The sequence below is a fragment of the Laetiporus sulphureus genome (genome assembly GCF_001632365.1).
Source record: "Laetiporus sulphureus 93-53 unplaced genomic scaffold LAESUscaffold_1, whole genome shotgun sequence".
In the NCBI taxonomy this organism is placed as follows: Eukaryota; Fungi; Basidiomycota; class Agaricomycetes; order Polyporales; family Laetiporaceae; genus Laetiporus; species Laetiporus sulphureus.
Genome location: NW_024468510.1, coordinates 115,563 through 128,890, shown reverse-complemented (window position 1 = coordinate 128,890; position 13,328 = coordinate 115,563). Strand labels below are relative to the sequence as shown.

The 13,328-nt window shown below is 51.6% G+C and overlaps 8 protein-coding genes across 8 annotated transcripts; 4 read left to right on the top strand and 4 right to left on the bottom strand.

Moving 5' to 3' along the window:
• Window positions 1-75: 75 nt before the first annotated feature.
• Window positions 76-2,460, bottom strand: LAESUDRAFT_718767 (epsilon DNA polymerase). Its single transcript, XM_040907498.1, has 12 exons — window positions 2,383-2,460; window positions 2,189-2,327; window positions 1,962-2,142; window positions 1,757-1,907; window positions 1,572-1,706; window positions 1,393-1,520; window positions 1,278-1,335; window positions 1,008-1,227; window positions 645-952; window positions 475-585; window positions 285-418; window positions 76-234 (listed from the first exon to the last, which is right to left on the bottom strand). Exons 1-12 carry the CDS (start codon window positions 2,413-2,415, stop codon window positions 207-209), a joined length of 1,626 nt encoding a protein of 541 aa, XP_040770016.1. The 5' UTR covers window positions 2,416-2,460; the 3' UTR covers window positions 76-206.
• A 143-nt stretch (window positions 2,461-2,603) lies between these two features.
• LAESUDRAFT_733181 (UPF0183-domain-containing protein) lies at window positions 2,604-4,122 on the top strand (the record flags this gene model as incomplete). The annotated part of the gene is made up of 8 exons (XM_040910406.1): window positions 2,604-2,664; window positions 2,724-3,235; window positions 3,295-3,484; window positions 3,531-3,619; window positions 3,672-3,747; window positions 3,799-3,830; window positions 3,883-3,988; window positions 4,049-4,122. The coding sequence occupies 8 exons, from the start codon at window positions 2,604-2,606 to the stop codon at window positions 4,120-4,122; spliced, it is 1,140 nt and encodes a 379-aa protein (XP_040770015.1).
• On the bottom strand, window positions 3,883-5,338 carry LAESUDRAFT_2381 (pyrimidine 5-nucleotidase). Its single transcript, XM_040901685.1, has 6 exons — window positions 5,276-5,338; window positions 5,112-5,204; window positions 4,946-5,056; window positions 4,737-4,879; window positions 4,562-4,678; window positions 3,883-4,509 (listed from the first exon to the last, which is right to left on the bottom strand). Exons 1-6 carry the CDS (start codon window positions 5,298-5,300, stop codon window positions 4,243-4,245), a joined length of 756 nt encoding a protein of 251 aa, XP_040770014.1. The 5' UTR covers window positions 5,301-5,338; the 3' UTR covers window positions 3,883-4,242.
• A 75-nt stretch (window positions 5,339-5,413) lies between these two features.
• LAESUDRAFT_689073 (uncharacterized protein) lies at window positions 5,414-6,769 on the top strand. Its single transcript, XM_040906011.1, has 2 exons — window positions 5,414-6,104; window positions 6,165-6,769. Exons 1-2 carry the CDS (start codon window positions 5,640-5,642, stop codon window positions 6,414-6,416), a joined length of 717 nt encoding a protein of 238 aa, XP_040770013.1. The 5' UTR covers window positions 5,414-5,639; the 3' UTR covers window positions 6,417-6,769.
• Window positions 6,770-6,808: 39 nt separating this feature from the next.
• On the top strand, window positions 6,809-7,921 carry LAESUDRAFT_733178 (uncharacterized protein; the record flags this gene model as incomplete). Its single annotated transcript, XM_040910405.1, has 4 exons — window positions 6,809-7,045; window positions 7,097-7,258; window positions 7,314-7,730; window positions 7,784-7,921. 4 exons carry the CDS (start codon window positions 6,809-6,811, stop codon window positions 7,919-7,921), a joined length of 954 nt encoding a protein of 317 aa, XP_040770012.1.
• Window positions 7,922-8,315: 394 nt separating this feature from the next.
• LAESUDRAFT_689068 (uncharacterized protein) lies at window positions 8,316-8,877 on the bottom strand (the record flags this gene model as incomplete). Its single annotated transcript, XM_040906010.1, has 2 exons — window positions 8,316-8,717; window positions 8,767-8,877. 2 exons carry the CDS (start codon window positions 8,875-8,877, stop codon window positions 8,316-8,318), a joined length of 513 nt encoding a protein of 170 aa, XP_040770011.1.
• A 745-nt stretch (window positions 8,878-9,622) lies between these two features.
• LAESUDRAFT_808100 (oxidoreductase) lies at window positions 9,623-10,911 on the bottom strand (the record flags this gene model as incomplete). Its single annotated transcript, XM_040914034.1, has 6 exons — window positions 9,623-9,933; window positions 9,994-10,179; window positions 10,229-10,352; window positions 10,405-10,638; window positions 10,693-10,824; window positions 10,876-10,911. 6 exons carry the CDS (start codon window positions 10,909-10,911, stop codon window positions 9,623-9,625), a joined length of 1,023 nt encoding a protein of 340 aa, XP_040770010.1.
• A 374-nt stretch (window positions 10,912-11,285) lies between these two features.
• LAESUDRAFT_638756 (uncharacterized protein) lies at window positions 11,286-12,486 on the top strand (the record flags this gene model as incomplete). The annotated part of the gene is made up of 4 exons (XM_040903489.1): window positions 11,286-11,593; window positions 11,645-11,676; window positions 11,727-11,824; window positions 11,875-12,486. The coding sequence occupies 4 exons, from the start codon at window positions 11,286-11,288 to the stop codon at window positions 12,484-12,486; spliced, it is 1,050 nt and encodes a 349-aa protein (XP_040770009.1).
• Window positions 12,487-13,328: the final 842 nt, after the last annotated feature.

The window sequence follows — 13,328 nt, the reverse complement described above, 5'->3', positions numbered from 1 at the left end:
TCCTATTTCCAGGCCGACACAACTTTTGGCTCAGCCACGGGGTCGGACGTAGTAGCAGAATGCATCACATCCCTTCGGCGAAGACAGTGCTGGTCATTCATCGATGTCACCACGTAAGCATACATAGTAATCATGCTGGTGAAGAAATGGTCTTCTACAGACATACAATGACGACGGGAGATGCATCAGCCACTCAAGCCTTTGGCCTAGTCCTCAGAGTCCATGTCGAGCACACTTCGACCTCACGTGTTAGACTGGTCTCGCAGCAGCATGTATTGACTCACCATTCTTCCGACTCTCTTCGCGAAGGAGTATATGCCGAAAAGGCGAAGGAGTTGCCAATGAAGCTGCCGGGATTGAAAACATGACAGCCTTCGTATGTCATTTGGTAGCGATCATATTTGTCCGCTAGCACGACCTATATGACCGAGAAAGTCAGCGAGTATTTGAGTTTTCATTCGGTAGCAGACGCACCGCCGTAGGCAGTGGGTATAAGCGGAGTGCATGGTCAAAATCAGGCAGGACGGGTTGAATAGATGTGGTGAGGGGTATAAGATGGCTCTGATCAAGTATCGATTGAACCAGCTGCTCGCGTCGGTCTATATTAGCAGAACCTTAACAAGATCCGCATCGAGCTGCCTTACATATCGTTTAAGATCATCATTCCGAACGTCGGGCTTGATGCCTACGAGATTGCGCAGCATTTTTGCCATAAGATTTTCTCGAAATATGACAATCTCTTGTTCAAAGAACTTGATGCGACAAGGATTTGTGCTGAAGTGCACCTTTGGCACCCGAGACTTCAGGCGAGACACGAAAGAGGACAACAAGGGTCTTCGAGGGAGCACAGAATTCAGGGCGACGTCGAGAGGTCCCGGAACGAAGACGAAGTGTGTCGTCCGCGTAATGAGAGGATACGATGCAATTAAGTCGGCTAATGAGTCCAGGTTATCTGCCAACAGGTTGACTAAGTGAAGTTACCAATGGCTAAACAGGGAGACGACAACCTTGGAACTTCCTAACCTCGTAACTGTTACCCTGAGGAATGCCGCGACTGCTGAAATTGCCACACAGCACCATAACCTTCGGAATGAAGCTATTTTCCATGCAATTGTCAAACATCTTCCGTAGCCCCAGGAGTGTGGCGGAATGGTCGAGCCACACGTCTGACAGCACAAAGAATCGCAAGTCTGGTAGGTCAAGGCGAACACGAGCAGCCAGATTCGTCTGAATGATGGAGATCAGCAAGCGCTTCCTTATTACCTGCAGATTCTTACATCTTCCAGCAACGTTGTCGCGCCTTTTCCGAGAAAATCAACATGTCCAAAGATTGAACTAGAACGAACAAGGTTGCTTTTGATCGTTTTCATCTCGGAAGCCGCCATGTCTTACCGTGCAGCATCTCGACTCTCACATGGAGGATGGCCAATGGCTATGACAAGAAGCGTAGCGTCCTCTGTGTAGTCCCCTTCAATGAGTGCAAAGCAACCTTCTGTGAACAATCCTTCACTGGGTTGATCCTTCGATGACAGTCAGTAGGAGTTTTGGTCACGGTCGCATATGACACGTACTAATTGTGAAAATTCCAGCTCAACAGAGCCGTCTTGGTCCTCCAAACATAGCTTCCCTTCTTTATTACGCGCAAGCATCCCGAATAGCAAAAAACGGTCGCCAGCGCGACCAAGAAGTTGTTTGGTTGATTTCAACTAGAATCTCATGTCAATAGATCAAATGATACGGTATTGTTGGCAGTCACAGTGAGCAGCCTTTCTCTATCTTTCGAGGGCAGCGTGGATGGAGAGAAATGGTCGTTCCTGAGAATAGTCTGTCTGATGATGTTGAGTCTGTTACGCATAGCCATTATTCTGGAGTCCGCAGAACCAGAGACCGTGAGAGGTACAGTAGCCCTTCGATGAAATATTTATCAATATCAGCGACATGTGGCAGGACGGAGTCCATACCTCTCAAATGTGCTCCTCTCGTTCGACCAGTGCCATGACGGCATGTCAAAAGCGTCGATGACAAACAGGTGGCTCTCAGGGTCTATTAGATCCTGTACCATCGAGTCTGAGGTACTACCTGAGCCTTGGAATGTGTCATAGACTCTTTGCAGTACATCCAACGACACCTTCATTTGCGCGTCTACCCCCCACGTCAGCTTAGAACCATTGAGACACTGGCCGCGCACCATCCTGTTTGTTGTACTCTTTCGCTATCCATTCGATAGAAAACTCCACGTCCTCATCTGCAATTTCGTGTCGATCCAGAATTTCCTCGATAAACTCTAGCGCCTCGGGTCCCAGGGAATGGCCATACTTGCGAAATACCTGTCCAAGTCGCGCTAAACAATCTAATCCGAAGGATCGAGCACGTTCATCGTACCTTTATGACAATTCTCTGCCGCGTGTCTGCCATGGCGATGAAAAGTATTTGCCCGCGACTGGAGATTGTGGTGTGAGAAGGTGCAACGCGTCGCGACGCGCCGTTCCGATCGCGTTCTTCCAAATCAGGCACATTGTGGCACGCCACTTCTCTCTTCTCTCCTTCGTTGAGCTGTCGCTCGCTTCGCGAACATTCGCTCTGTATGATTTGAGGCATCCGCCATGTATTCCACTCTTGAGGTGGATATTCAGCCAGGCGTCGGCCTCGGAATGTTTCAGCTTGGTATGCCTCAGCAGCCCTCGCATCGCTGTCGACACTGAGCATAGGAGCCCGCATGTCAGGTTCCTCGCTGTGGAATGTAATAGACCTCTTGCGCAGAATGCAACATGCATTTCCCTTGGTTGATGTCAAGTTCGACCCAGACTTCCCCGTCGCACCTGTCATTCTCCACATTCGGCCCCACGTAGACTTGCTCTTCTCCGGCCGCCATCAACGATTGCACACGATCTGCGTGAGGAAGTTGCGAGATCTCAACCCGCCAGTGAGTCTGAAGTACAAGGAGATGACACTTTCATCCAGTGAAGAGGTGCTGCGACGTGTTGGCGTCAGTCGAACGTTTGGACCGACATACCCTGGTGACGATCTGCGTTATCCGGGAGTCTTGTTCAGCTTTGAAGAGGATGGCAGAGCCGAAGGCCTCAAGGTTTCACCTGCCCAACCAAGTGATAGGATGCAGGAAGTGAAGAGAGTCATCATCACCCAGAAGAGCATAGCTGGTGAGGTCAGAGATGCCCTCGATGAAGTGGTCGAATGTACGGCGATGAATGGTGAAGTGCGTCAGGCTGTCATCAAGGTTTGTCTTCTTCTTTTTGTCAGCAAATGATCTTTTGCCTGAACATGGCTCTCTCTGAGGTGCACGAAGGCGTAGACTTATACTTCCACCCTGTGGATGCGAATTACGTGCGAATACGTATAGGTGTCAGCACTGCACAAGATTTATCATGCGACTTAGGCCCTCCTCTCCGTGTCCACTACAAGGAAGATGACAGGATGACCATCCACTCGAGAAAAGCCGGCGTCGATGATGATGCAGACACAGACTGTACGTTTCTCGTCTACCGGCAAAATGTGGATTGACACCGGAGCAGACTTCTATAATTATCTTCAACACGGCATCGATTTTCTCATCTCTGGTACAACACATGTTGTGAAGAAGATAGTGGCTCATACCAACGTGGTAGGCATCCTGGGCTAAGCGCGAGATGGCATGGGCTGACTGTTCACATTAGCCAGGGAGTCCACTCTTTCAACGATACAAGCGTTGTCCTTGGGAAATCGAGGGTAAACCTGAAGATGACGAGGACGGTATGTAGGTCAAATCTGTCGTACGATCTTGTGCTGCATGCAACCGCGTAGAGACACCGCCCCGTGTCAAGTTCCACGATCGAGTAAGTCGTACAGGATATTTGTCATTTGCAAAGGCTCACTCGATCGTTTCAGGTGGAAGAAATCAGTCATTTTCTAAGCCAAGGGGAACCACCGTCTTCTATGCTACTAGACCGGACGGACGAAGAGGATAATCTTACGTTGCCGAGCTCAAAGACGCGTACGTGAACAATAAATTTTAACCCCCCCCACAGCCTGTCGACTGACAGCATATCGGTAGGATTGCTTGGTTTTGATGGGATCATCCTCGAAGCTACGGAATCTGGTCATGTAGTGTCCGTGACTTTATTCTAGTAGACAATGTATCAACCCGACATTCCATTGTAATATTTGCATGCTGCAGAAATTGGTATAGTGCAGCTGTAAGGGTGATATTGGACGAAAGTGGTGAGAAATAACAGGTCGTTTACGAAGTCAATTGGCCGAGGGTTTGAATAAGTCCGCCCAGATCGTCCTCAGTTCCTCTAAGTCGGAAATGACGACGAGATCACTGTCGTTCGTGCCAGATGATGTATCCTTTCCAATCTCTTTCGGTTTCCCGCCCTCAACCGTGGTGAGGCCTTGCTCGCAGAAATGGACACACCTACCCCAGCCAAGCTGCCTCGCAGCGTGTACATTCATCCTGCTGTCGTCAACAAAACAACATTTCGACGGGTCCTGTACCTGGGCCTGCTGGAGAGCCTGGTACCGCGGTCAACAAATCCAAACGAGTTATGACGGACATATAGCCTACATTGTGGAAGTATTCAGGTTCTGGCTTGCAGGAAAACTCCGGGTTGGCGTAATCGCAGTAGACAAGGCCTTCTATCTGATCTTCTACGCCAAGAATGCGCAATACTCGTTGCGCGTGCTTGGGTGATAGCTGGATGAGAGAGAACAGGACAGCGTTAGAACATGTGCTGACGCACTGTCTTGTAAGCATTGGTTAAGGCCCACACGCGAGCCTTGCTGCGATCAATGTCTTCGAGGAGCTTGTGAAGCTTAGGATCACGCTGAAGCATATCCTCCAGGGGGAGGGATCCATCACACTTGCGATCGAAGTCCAACGGATCTGAGCGACACAGTTCCGTGAGTCCCGCCAGCGAGAGCAGGTCTTCTAATTGATGATCAGCCTCACCAATCTCATGATGCCGGACAAGACCACGCAGGGCAAGACCGTACTGTGTATAATACTTGTGGTGCAATTCAGACGCCTCCTCATCAGGGAACCCGAGGGACAAGAAGTAGGCTAGCAAGACCGCATGAGCATCATGAGACGGTCGCTTGGAAGTATCAAAGAGAACCATGTATGCGTTCGCCCATGGCATGGGAGATACGTGCGCTTGCAGAATACAGAGTGTTGTCGATGTCCAGCCATATAATGTAACGATCATCGTCTGCCAGTGAATAAACAGGTCGCTCGTAGTCAGCTCAATCGTGAAGCGAGACTAGGAGCATCAATCCTGACTTGAATTATCCTGTAAAGACCCCATCGCTGCAAAAGCTTAGCCTAGTGGAAGTTTAGTGCGCGGTTAAGCGCTTGTACCTCCGTGGTCAATTTAGGTAACGCTACGGCTGCTGACTAAGCAAACCGCAAGATACGCCCGTTGTCCATAGGGCCGTCAACACAGTCCCGCAATCCTCAAGACCCGACTCAGTGAGCATGCATTCTTCTTTCTGGAGGTGAAGGCCATGCACGGAGGGCTGTCGTTGTATCGCGGCGGTCGAATGACGCGGGTGGAGGGTGGATGCGGATGTGTCGATCTGGATGAACACGGCCTTCGCAGTGAGCCTCGCGTTTGTTAACTGTACTGACCCATTCTCTTGCACAGATGGCCCGCAGCAAGGAACTCGTCCCCGGCATCGGACGGCTTTCCCGACACCAAGTCTTCGAGCGCCGCGGCCTCTACAAGGGCCTTAAAAAGTCGGAGAAGCAGGCAGCACCGGAGGCTGCAACGACCAAGGAGGTCACGGTCGGCGGCGAGAAGAACGGTGAAAAGCGCGTCGTGCCTGCCGCCAAGGCTCCCCGGTTCTACCCAGCGGAGGATGTCCGTCAGCCGAAGAAAAGTCGCAAGTCGCCGAAGCCCACGAAGCTTCGTTCCTCCATCACTCCTGGCACAGTCCTCATTTTGTTGGCGGGTCGCTTCCGGGGAAAGCGAGTGGTGTTCTTGAAGCAATTGTCGAGCGGATTGCTGTTGGTGACGGGACCGTATAAGATCAACGGTGTCCCCGTTCGCCGAGTGAATCAGGCGTACGTCATTGCAACATCGACTAAGCTCGACCTCGGCGACTTCAAGGTCTGTAATTGCGCTCAATCAATGAAAGTCTTTATTTTTCATCGTAGATTGCATGTTTAGGCCGATGAGAAGATTAACGACGCATACTTCGCCAAGCCTTCTACCAAGGGCCCCCGTTCAGCAGAAGCCGAGTTCTTCTCTGAGGGTAAGCCTAAGGAGAAGGAGGCTTTCCCGGAGTCGAGGTCAAACGATCAAAAGGCGGTTGACTCTGCTGTCATTGCCGCTATCAAGAAGACCGACAGCATAAGCAAATATCTCAAGGCGAGTTGGGGTCTGTCCAAGGGTCAGTTCCCCCACCAGTTGGTCTTCTGAGGTCGCCTTGTTGGAGGTAGCTAGGTGTGAATCGCAGGCCGCAGACTTGTCGCAGTCGCATTCGCTATGATTACGATATGCCGTGTAGCTTTATATGACTTCTTTTCCTCGCTACAGATCGCGAGGTTACGCCTCGGACAGTCATCCTACCGGTGTTACGCGATGTACGTGCAGTACGAGTACTTGCGGATGCGCAGACGTTGTGCATCACTCTTCCTTAGTGCATCCCGTTAGTAGTCCTAGATTCATGAGCATAACATCCGCTCTGGAATTATTTGCTGGGATTGATTGCGAGGTTGCGCTTTTTTTGCGGTCAATGCAATGCGATCGAGCTTGCTCATTGCAGGCAGGAGGTCCAATCAAATGAAGCGCGCGACCTTGAACTTTGCCTGATGTTGTCGCTCAGGTCTGCCCGGTTGGCTCCAATCTCCCATGTGGGCCGTGCTCGGAAGCCTTTGTTTCGAACTCGTCGAACACTAGTTCATTCAGCAGTGCAAGAACTCACAAATGGCTTTCTGGACTTGGCTATTGCTCTTCCAATACCTCCCAGTCTCCCACCATATTCGACTACCGTCATACTCTTGACAGTAGCGTCTCGACTCGTCATAACTGTCCCATTCTCAGTTTGGGTCAGTGGGACAGTCAATAATGGTATTCGTCGTGTTCAATTGGATTGACAGGCAAAAGATCGCCAATGGAGAGCAGAGAATATCGTTGTACCGCAACTCAAGCGCGAGATGCAAGAGGTACATAAACAAATTCTTCAAGACATGAAAGTAGAGGGCTTCCAAGGAGATAAGGATGCAGCACTAGCTGAGGTCAAGAAAAGATTGGACGTCGCGGTACTGCAGTGTCCCTCGGTGTTCATTTAGTTGACATTGATGGATTAGTCCACAGAGCAAAAGCCGCAAGGGTGAACTGCTGAAAATCCATCATTGCACGCCTCTTCCGACGATGATCATTCCTCCATTGACCCAGCTGCCAATGTTCGTTTGCTTCAGCATGGTTTTGAACAACGCCTGCCAACCGCCGACTGTCCTCGACTCGGAGTCATTTTTTACCTTAACCTCTTTGGCTCATCCTGACCCCACTGCCGCTCTACCAATCATGATTGGACTCATCACCTTAGCAAATGTTGAGACGGCGCGCTGGTTCGTCGGGGCCGCGGCACTGCAAAGGGAAAGGCAGGTTGCGCGATGGGTCGAGCAACGGCGAGCCAAAGGCGAGGCTGTCGTGGAGCCCAGAAAAGTTGTTCAATCTGTCCTGAGATTGGCTTCCGTTTTCCGAATTCTTTTTGCAACGATGCTGCCAGGGGTGAGGCGTATTAAGCCATTTAGCATTCTCGTCAGCTGACTCTCTTTGCGTAGAGCGTTGAGATATACTGGGCTGCATCTGCTGCATTCGGGCTGGTGCAATCTTGGGTCCTTGAATGGTGGCACGCTCGCAGAACACATGTTTATCAACGATCGTCGGCTCCACTGACTTGGACCCACCGTGGACGGTAGTGAATGCGATAAGAGCCTCCTTCACTCGAATCCGTGTAGCGTGAAATACCGGTACGTTTCGACGTTTTCGTACGGGGTCTCGTATGACTACAAATGTGGTGTGAGGGAACCAGCCCTGTAATTTCTAGAGGGTGTTGGAGGCCCGTTGATGTCCTCTTGATCTAATATGACGAGTCTTCCAACAGTCTTACCCTTGTCGCCCTGTTTACAATCATTTAACTCATATAAAGCCATAGGTTGTATACAGTGATGCATGGAAGATATCCTTCAGCTCATCGCCAATCCATTATTATGCGGTCTCGAAGGGTATACAATGCAAGAAAGTGTGTCGAACACTACACGTTTGCTCTACACCGCAATTAAATACGCACTTATATATGCGGCAGAGCGCACTCTAAACGCTCTTTCCAGGACGCCCATCCCTCCTTTCTACATAGCGCCCAATCCCCAGATGCCAGGTAATCCTCGGAATCATTAGACTGAATCCCGTTACAATCGTGATCCATAGGACACCACCCCAACTCGCTATGTCCCAACGGCTATCTCCCAACGCCCACAAGGTGATTCCGATGTGCAGGAAGTCTCCTAACAGGAGTGGCTTTAGCAGCGCGCCGACGATCTTTTCTTGCAACGCTGGTTGAGAAGCGAGGTATTTACGGCATGCGGAAAGAACGAAGAAGTTGAGCAGGCCAAGAAGGCCTGCAACATGGCCTAGCTGCAGGATGGTAACGCGCGTCGCCAGCGGCATCGCATCTGGTGGTCCGCCTGCGGGCCATGGTGCTTGCTGGTCATAAGTCTGCAGTACGCGTCAGCGCGCGCTCTCGCGATACGAGGATCATGCTCACCCGCTTCGGATCGAACACCGCTCCCATGAATCCCAGCGATGTGAGCAAAGGCTCGTAGACGCCAAATACGAGCCAGTAGAACGTTGGCAGGGCAGTCGAGGGAGTCGACATGGTAGCTCGCGGTCGACTCGCGACGTAACGATGTTAAGGGGTTCGACCGGCGGATGAGGTTAACCTATGCGACTGCGCTCGAGGCTGCAACGTCGTTCTCACAACGCGTTCTTGAGTCACTCAGGGAGAATATGCGGTGCAATGTTGGCGTAGTCATGTAAGCGGTTGCATTACGAAGGCATCTCAAATGGGATTCCCATCAGCACCAATCAGCTACCAAATCACACTGCATTGCCTGCCCTGAATGGCTGAGTATATGAGTGGGAGAGCGCCTGCAAAGTTTTTCTCATCTTACATGTCGGTCCCTTTCTTACCCAGGCAATCAACTCTTTCACCACCGTTGCATTGCTAAATGGCAGGACCAAGAAGGACAAGAAGGGTCTAATGCTGGGTTTCTGTCCATAATAGGTAGTGGGACCCGCGCTTCGCTCCTTCTGACATACATGCAGCTCTCTTTGTACAATTGTTCTTACACATCCTGCATCTAAATATACTATCATCTTGCCTCGGCATAGGTTCTCTGGCATATACGCGTGCTGCTGGGCGGTTCAGCGCCGAACTTCACGGGGAAGTCAGGATCGGACGTTTATGAGACCCGACGTTGTGCGTCGACCACAATCAAATGGATGCACTTTTCTCACGGGCCTCACGACGTCGCTATGTCTCCTTGATGGGATGTAACAAAGGTATCTACGTATTTATGCGAAAGCATGGTATGCAGCCGGTGCCGGCCTGATGTCTCGAGTTATTGACAGAAATCATTTGCTGAGACCATCGCGTGCGTCGTCATAGAACCCGCGAGCTTGAAGATACCCTTCGTGTTCTCCGCGGTGCGATCGGACGGTGGAATCCACCGAGTGTCGCCAAATAGGCAGCCCAATCTGTCATATATGTCAGAACTGTCCACGGAGGGCAAGCAATTGGCACATGCATATCCGATGAGGCCATAGATGATGTCCGTGAACATGTTATTTCGCGGCGACGAACCGGCGGTGGATGCACGGAAAATGTGCCCAATGGGATCATATGTGATATGGAAGTCGCCGTTCTGCACACCTATAGTCGTGTCGCGAATGAGAACTGCTGTCCGAGAGAGTCCCAGAGCTCATTGGATACCTTTGAACAGGGCTTCCGCGACAACCTGCGGTGTTTCTCCTCCATCTGTTTCCTCGATTTTCAACGTGACCTTTGGCTTCACCCTGTTTTCTTCCTCGTAACCTGGCGAGAAGATGGTTCCAGGGAAACAGATGTGTACATCAATGTCATACAACATCAGTTCTGACTGCAAGGCCTCCGCTAAACCTACAGCAAGTGTGAATACTACCACGGGCTCGATGGCTCGGATGCTCACCTCGTATTGCGAACTTGCCGGGCGAATAGGTAGAATACCCGACAATAGAGAAGTAGCCCAAAACGGAAGAAACGAAGACGATTTTCCCTCTCTCTCGTCGGCGGACCATCCTCTTCGCGCCAGTCTATCTCCGTAGTTCACGCGAATGCAGCATAAACATTCCCCAGACCACTCACCAACGCAGAGAAGGCTTGCGTCCAGAATGTCTCTTCCATACCCGCACGCATTGCCGCCTCGTCTTGCTCAACGAAGAAACCAGGCGTAGACTTCCCCGCGCAGAGGAATAGTACGTCGGGAGAACTACCACCGTGCGGCTCGCACGCAGCCTCCAGTGCTGCCTGTGCATCAGCCTCCTTGTTCACATGGAAGGAGTAGGCTTTGAGCAGCTGTTCGGATGTCTGACGAACAGCCTGCAGTCGTTCCGTTATCGCACCTTTGCACTCCCTGCAGTGTTTGGCACGCACCTCCAAGTCTTCCAATGCCTTCTTGAGGCGGGTCTCGTTACGGGCCACAATGGAGACATGAGCTCCCTTCTTAGTCAATAGAATAGCCAGGGCAAGGCCCAAACCAGACGAGCCACCAGTGATATAGCAGTGCTAACAAAGCAGTTTAGAAGAGATACATCAGTGAAAAGACTTGAACGCAACTCGACCTCGAGAATCCCACTTGCTTCTGAAAAACATAGCTCGATTCACGGGTTAAAAAACTCTGAATGAAACAATCGCCCTCGATGGCGATGCACGGTCGTGAAGCGCTCATTGATCCGTACGTAAAATCACGTAAGCGCCTGCTTAAGCTTTCGCTGCCATTCTGACGCTGATGGTCCGTGCACGATACCTCCCCCCTGCATCTCCACCGTGGGCTGACGGCCACGCTCGCCATGTCATACTCATACGACGGCAATGAATCGCACGAGCACCACGAACAGGATGTGCCTCTACCAGATTTTCCGCCAGGGACCGCCGAGTCACCGCTCTCAGAGACATTCCTGCACGACCTCGGTATACACAAGACGCCCTCACGTACCAGCGGGCAGTTTGGTCATGACCTCTATCGCATGCAGAGCATGGTGGGCTCTGCCCTTGCTCGCCATGAAACCATATCCGATGCTGCATCGCTCGCAACCATCGATCGGCCCCCCAGTCTGGTGGAGAGGCTACCGCCATCCAAGATTTACCACCCTTATTCGCCTCCTGTACTTGCGCTCTTGATGCCCGCTTCTGTCTTTGGATGTCTGGCGAGATTGGGTCTCGAGGCACTGGTGGATTATGATGGAAAGAGCATCTTCCCATTAGCCTGGGTGCAAGTGGGTGGATGTCTTGTGATAGGGTTTGGTCTGGGTTTACGGGACCCCTTCGGTAGATTGTAGGTCGCCAGCAAGGCTTGTCTGTCTGCTCTCTGACGACAGCTAAATAGTTATGCTCCATTGTACACCGCCTTGACAACAGGTACCATATCGTGGTATAAATGTATGCATCATTATCTGACAACCTCGCAGGTTTCTGTGGATCGTTTACCACATTCTCGACATGGCAGCTGCAGGTTTTCAAAGCATGGATCAACGCCGGCCACTATCACCGCGACTGGTTGCGAGATGTGAGTTTACCAGACAGATCATTCAACTGAGACTGATACGCCCTTCGCAGGTGATTGATGGTCTGACCCAGCTGATCTTCACACTCGCCTTGTCGCTCATCTCCGTAGAGTTTGGCGCACACTTAGCATCTATCATCTCGCCCGTGTTCCCAGCGTTGCCCACGCCAAACCGCTTCATCCGCTACAGCCTCACGGTGCTCTCAGTGTTCATCTACTTTGCCACGTATCCAGCCTACTTCCGGATGCCGATGAGCTTCCGCCACCAAGCCACCTCTGCGTTGCTGTACTCCTTCCCTGGGACCTTGACACGCTACCTGCTGTCAATCGAGCTCAATCCCCGCTTCCATCTCTTCCCTGTTGGCACATTCGCGGCCAACATCCTCGGCGTAGCCTTAATCGCAATGTTCACGGTCCTGCAGAGTACCCGTGGGCCGCCGTCTCCGAATGCTTGCGACGTACTCGTCGGCCTTGTCAACGGGTATTGCGGCTGCCTGACTACGGTCAGTACTTTTGCGGCGGAGGTGGCTGCGTTGGAGAATAAGAAATCATGGTTCTACATCATGCTCAGCGTTGTTACATCACAGTGCGTGCTGCTTCTGATTCTGGGTCCTTCGTACTGGGCGGGGAATGTGAGCAATGAGATCACTTGCGTCTACTCATAGTGTTACATATTGGTTCAGACTGTTTGGGTGTCGAACGCTGGATTTTGTGTGATATATTAATGGCTCAATAGTTATGCAGCGCTTCTTCGACGTTTCAACGTTCAACTGCCAAGATGCTCCCTTTGAGTTGTCGGTTTAAACAGGGAATGGCCACAAAGCTCGTCCCGCATGGGGTAAAGATACACTCCAATGAAACGCGTCACGACGCCACCCGTTCCATGCACGCTCCGGCGATCGTCCTCTTGAGTCATTTGTGCGCCTTGGCACCAATGGCCCGGCAACGCATTACTTCCGTATGCTACACAAACTCCGTTCAACAGCCACACAAGCAATCCGAGTGAAACAACAGCCCGTCCCACAGACCCCCTGCGAGTCAGAGCAACGTGCGTGCGCACACGTCCGCGCAGCGCCACAGAAACCAAAGTAACCTATCTGAGCCACGAACATACGATGCGGAGCAATAGGAAAGGAGGGGAACGAATAAATAGAGCAGTGCGAGGAACGGGACTATGGTATGCATGCGAGATGCGGGGCGTGCACAGGTGTATCGTATATAGGACATGGGTCATGATGACGGGCAGCTCCGCTTTCGTCGGGACCGGCGGCCGATATCGAGACGAAGTGGCGCGGGAGCGTATGAGTGGATCCGGATGCATTGTAAGTGAGTTCTATGTGGAGAGCAGGCACAACCGTGTCGTCAAAGGTGATGCCCTACCGGCACGCACGTTGTCGTGCGCGGGCTGGGTCGTGTCAGATCCATGCAGCGTCGTAATAATAAGTCATGATAGGTGATGCGAGGGGAGGACTTGAAATCCCGTGGTATCTGAGAGGCGCAGGAGCCC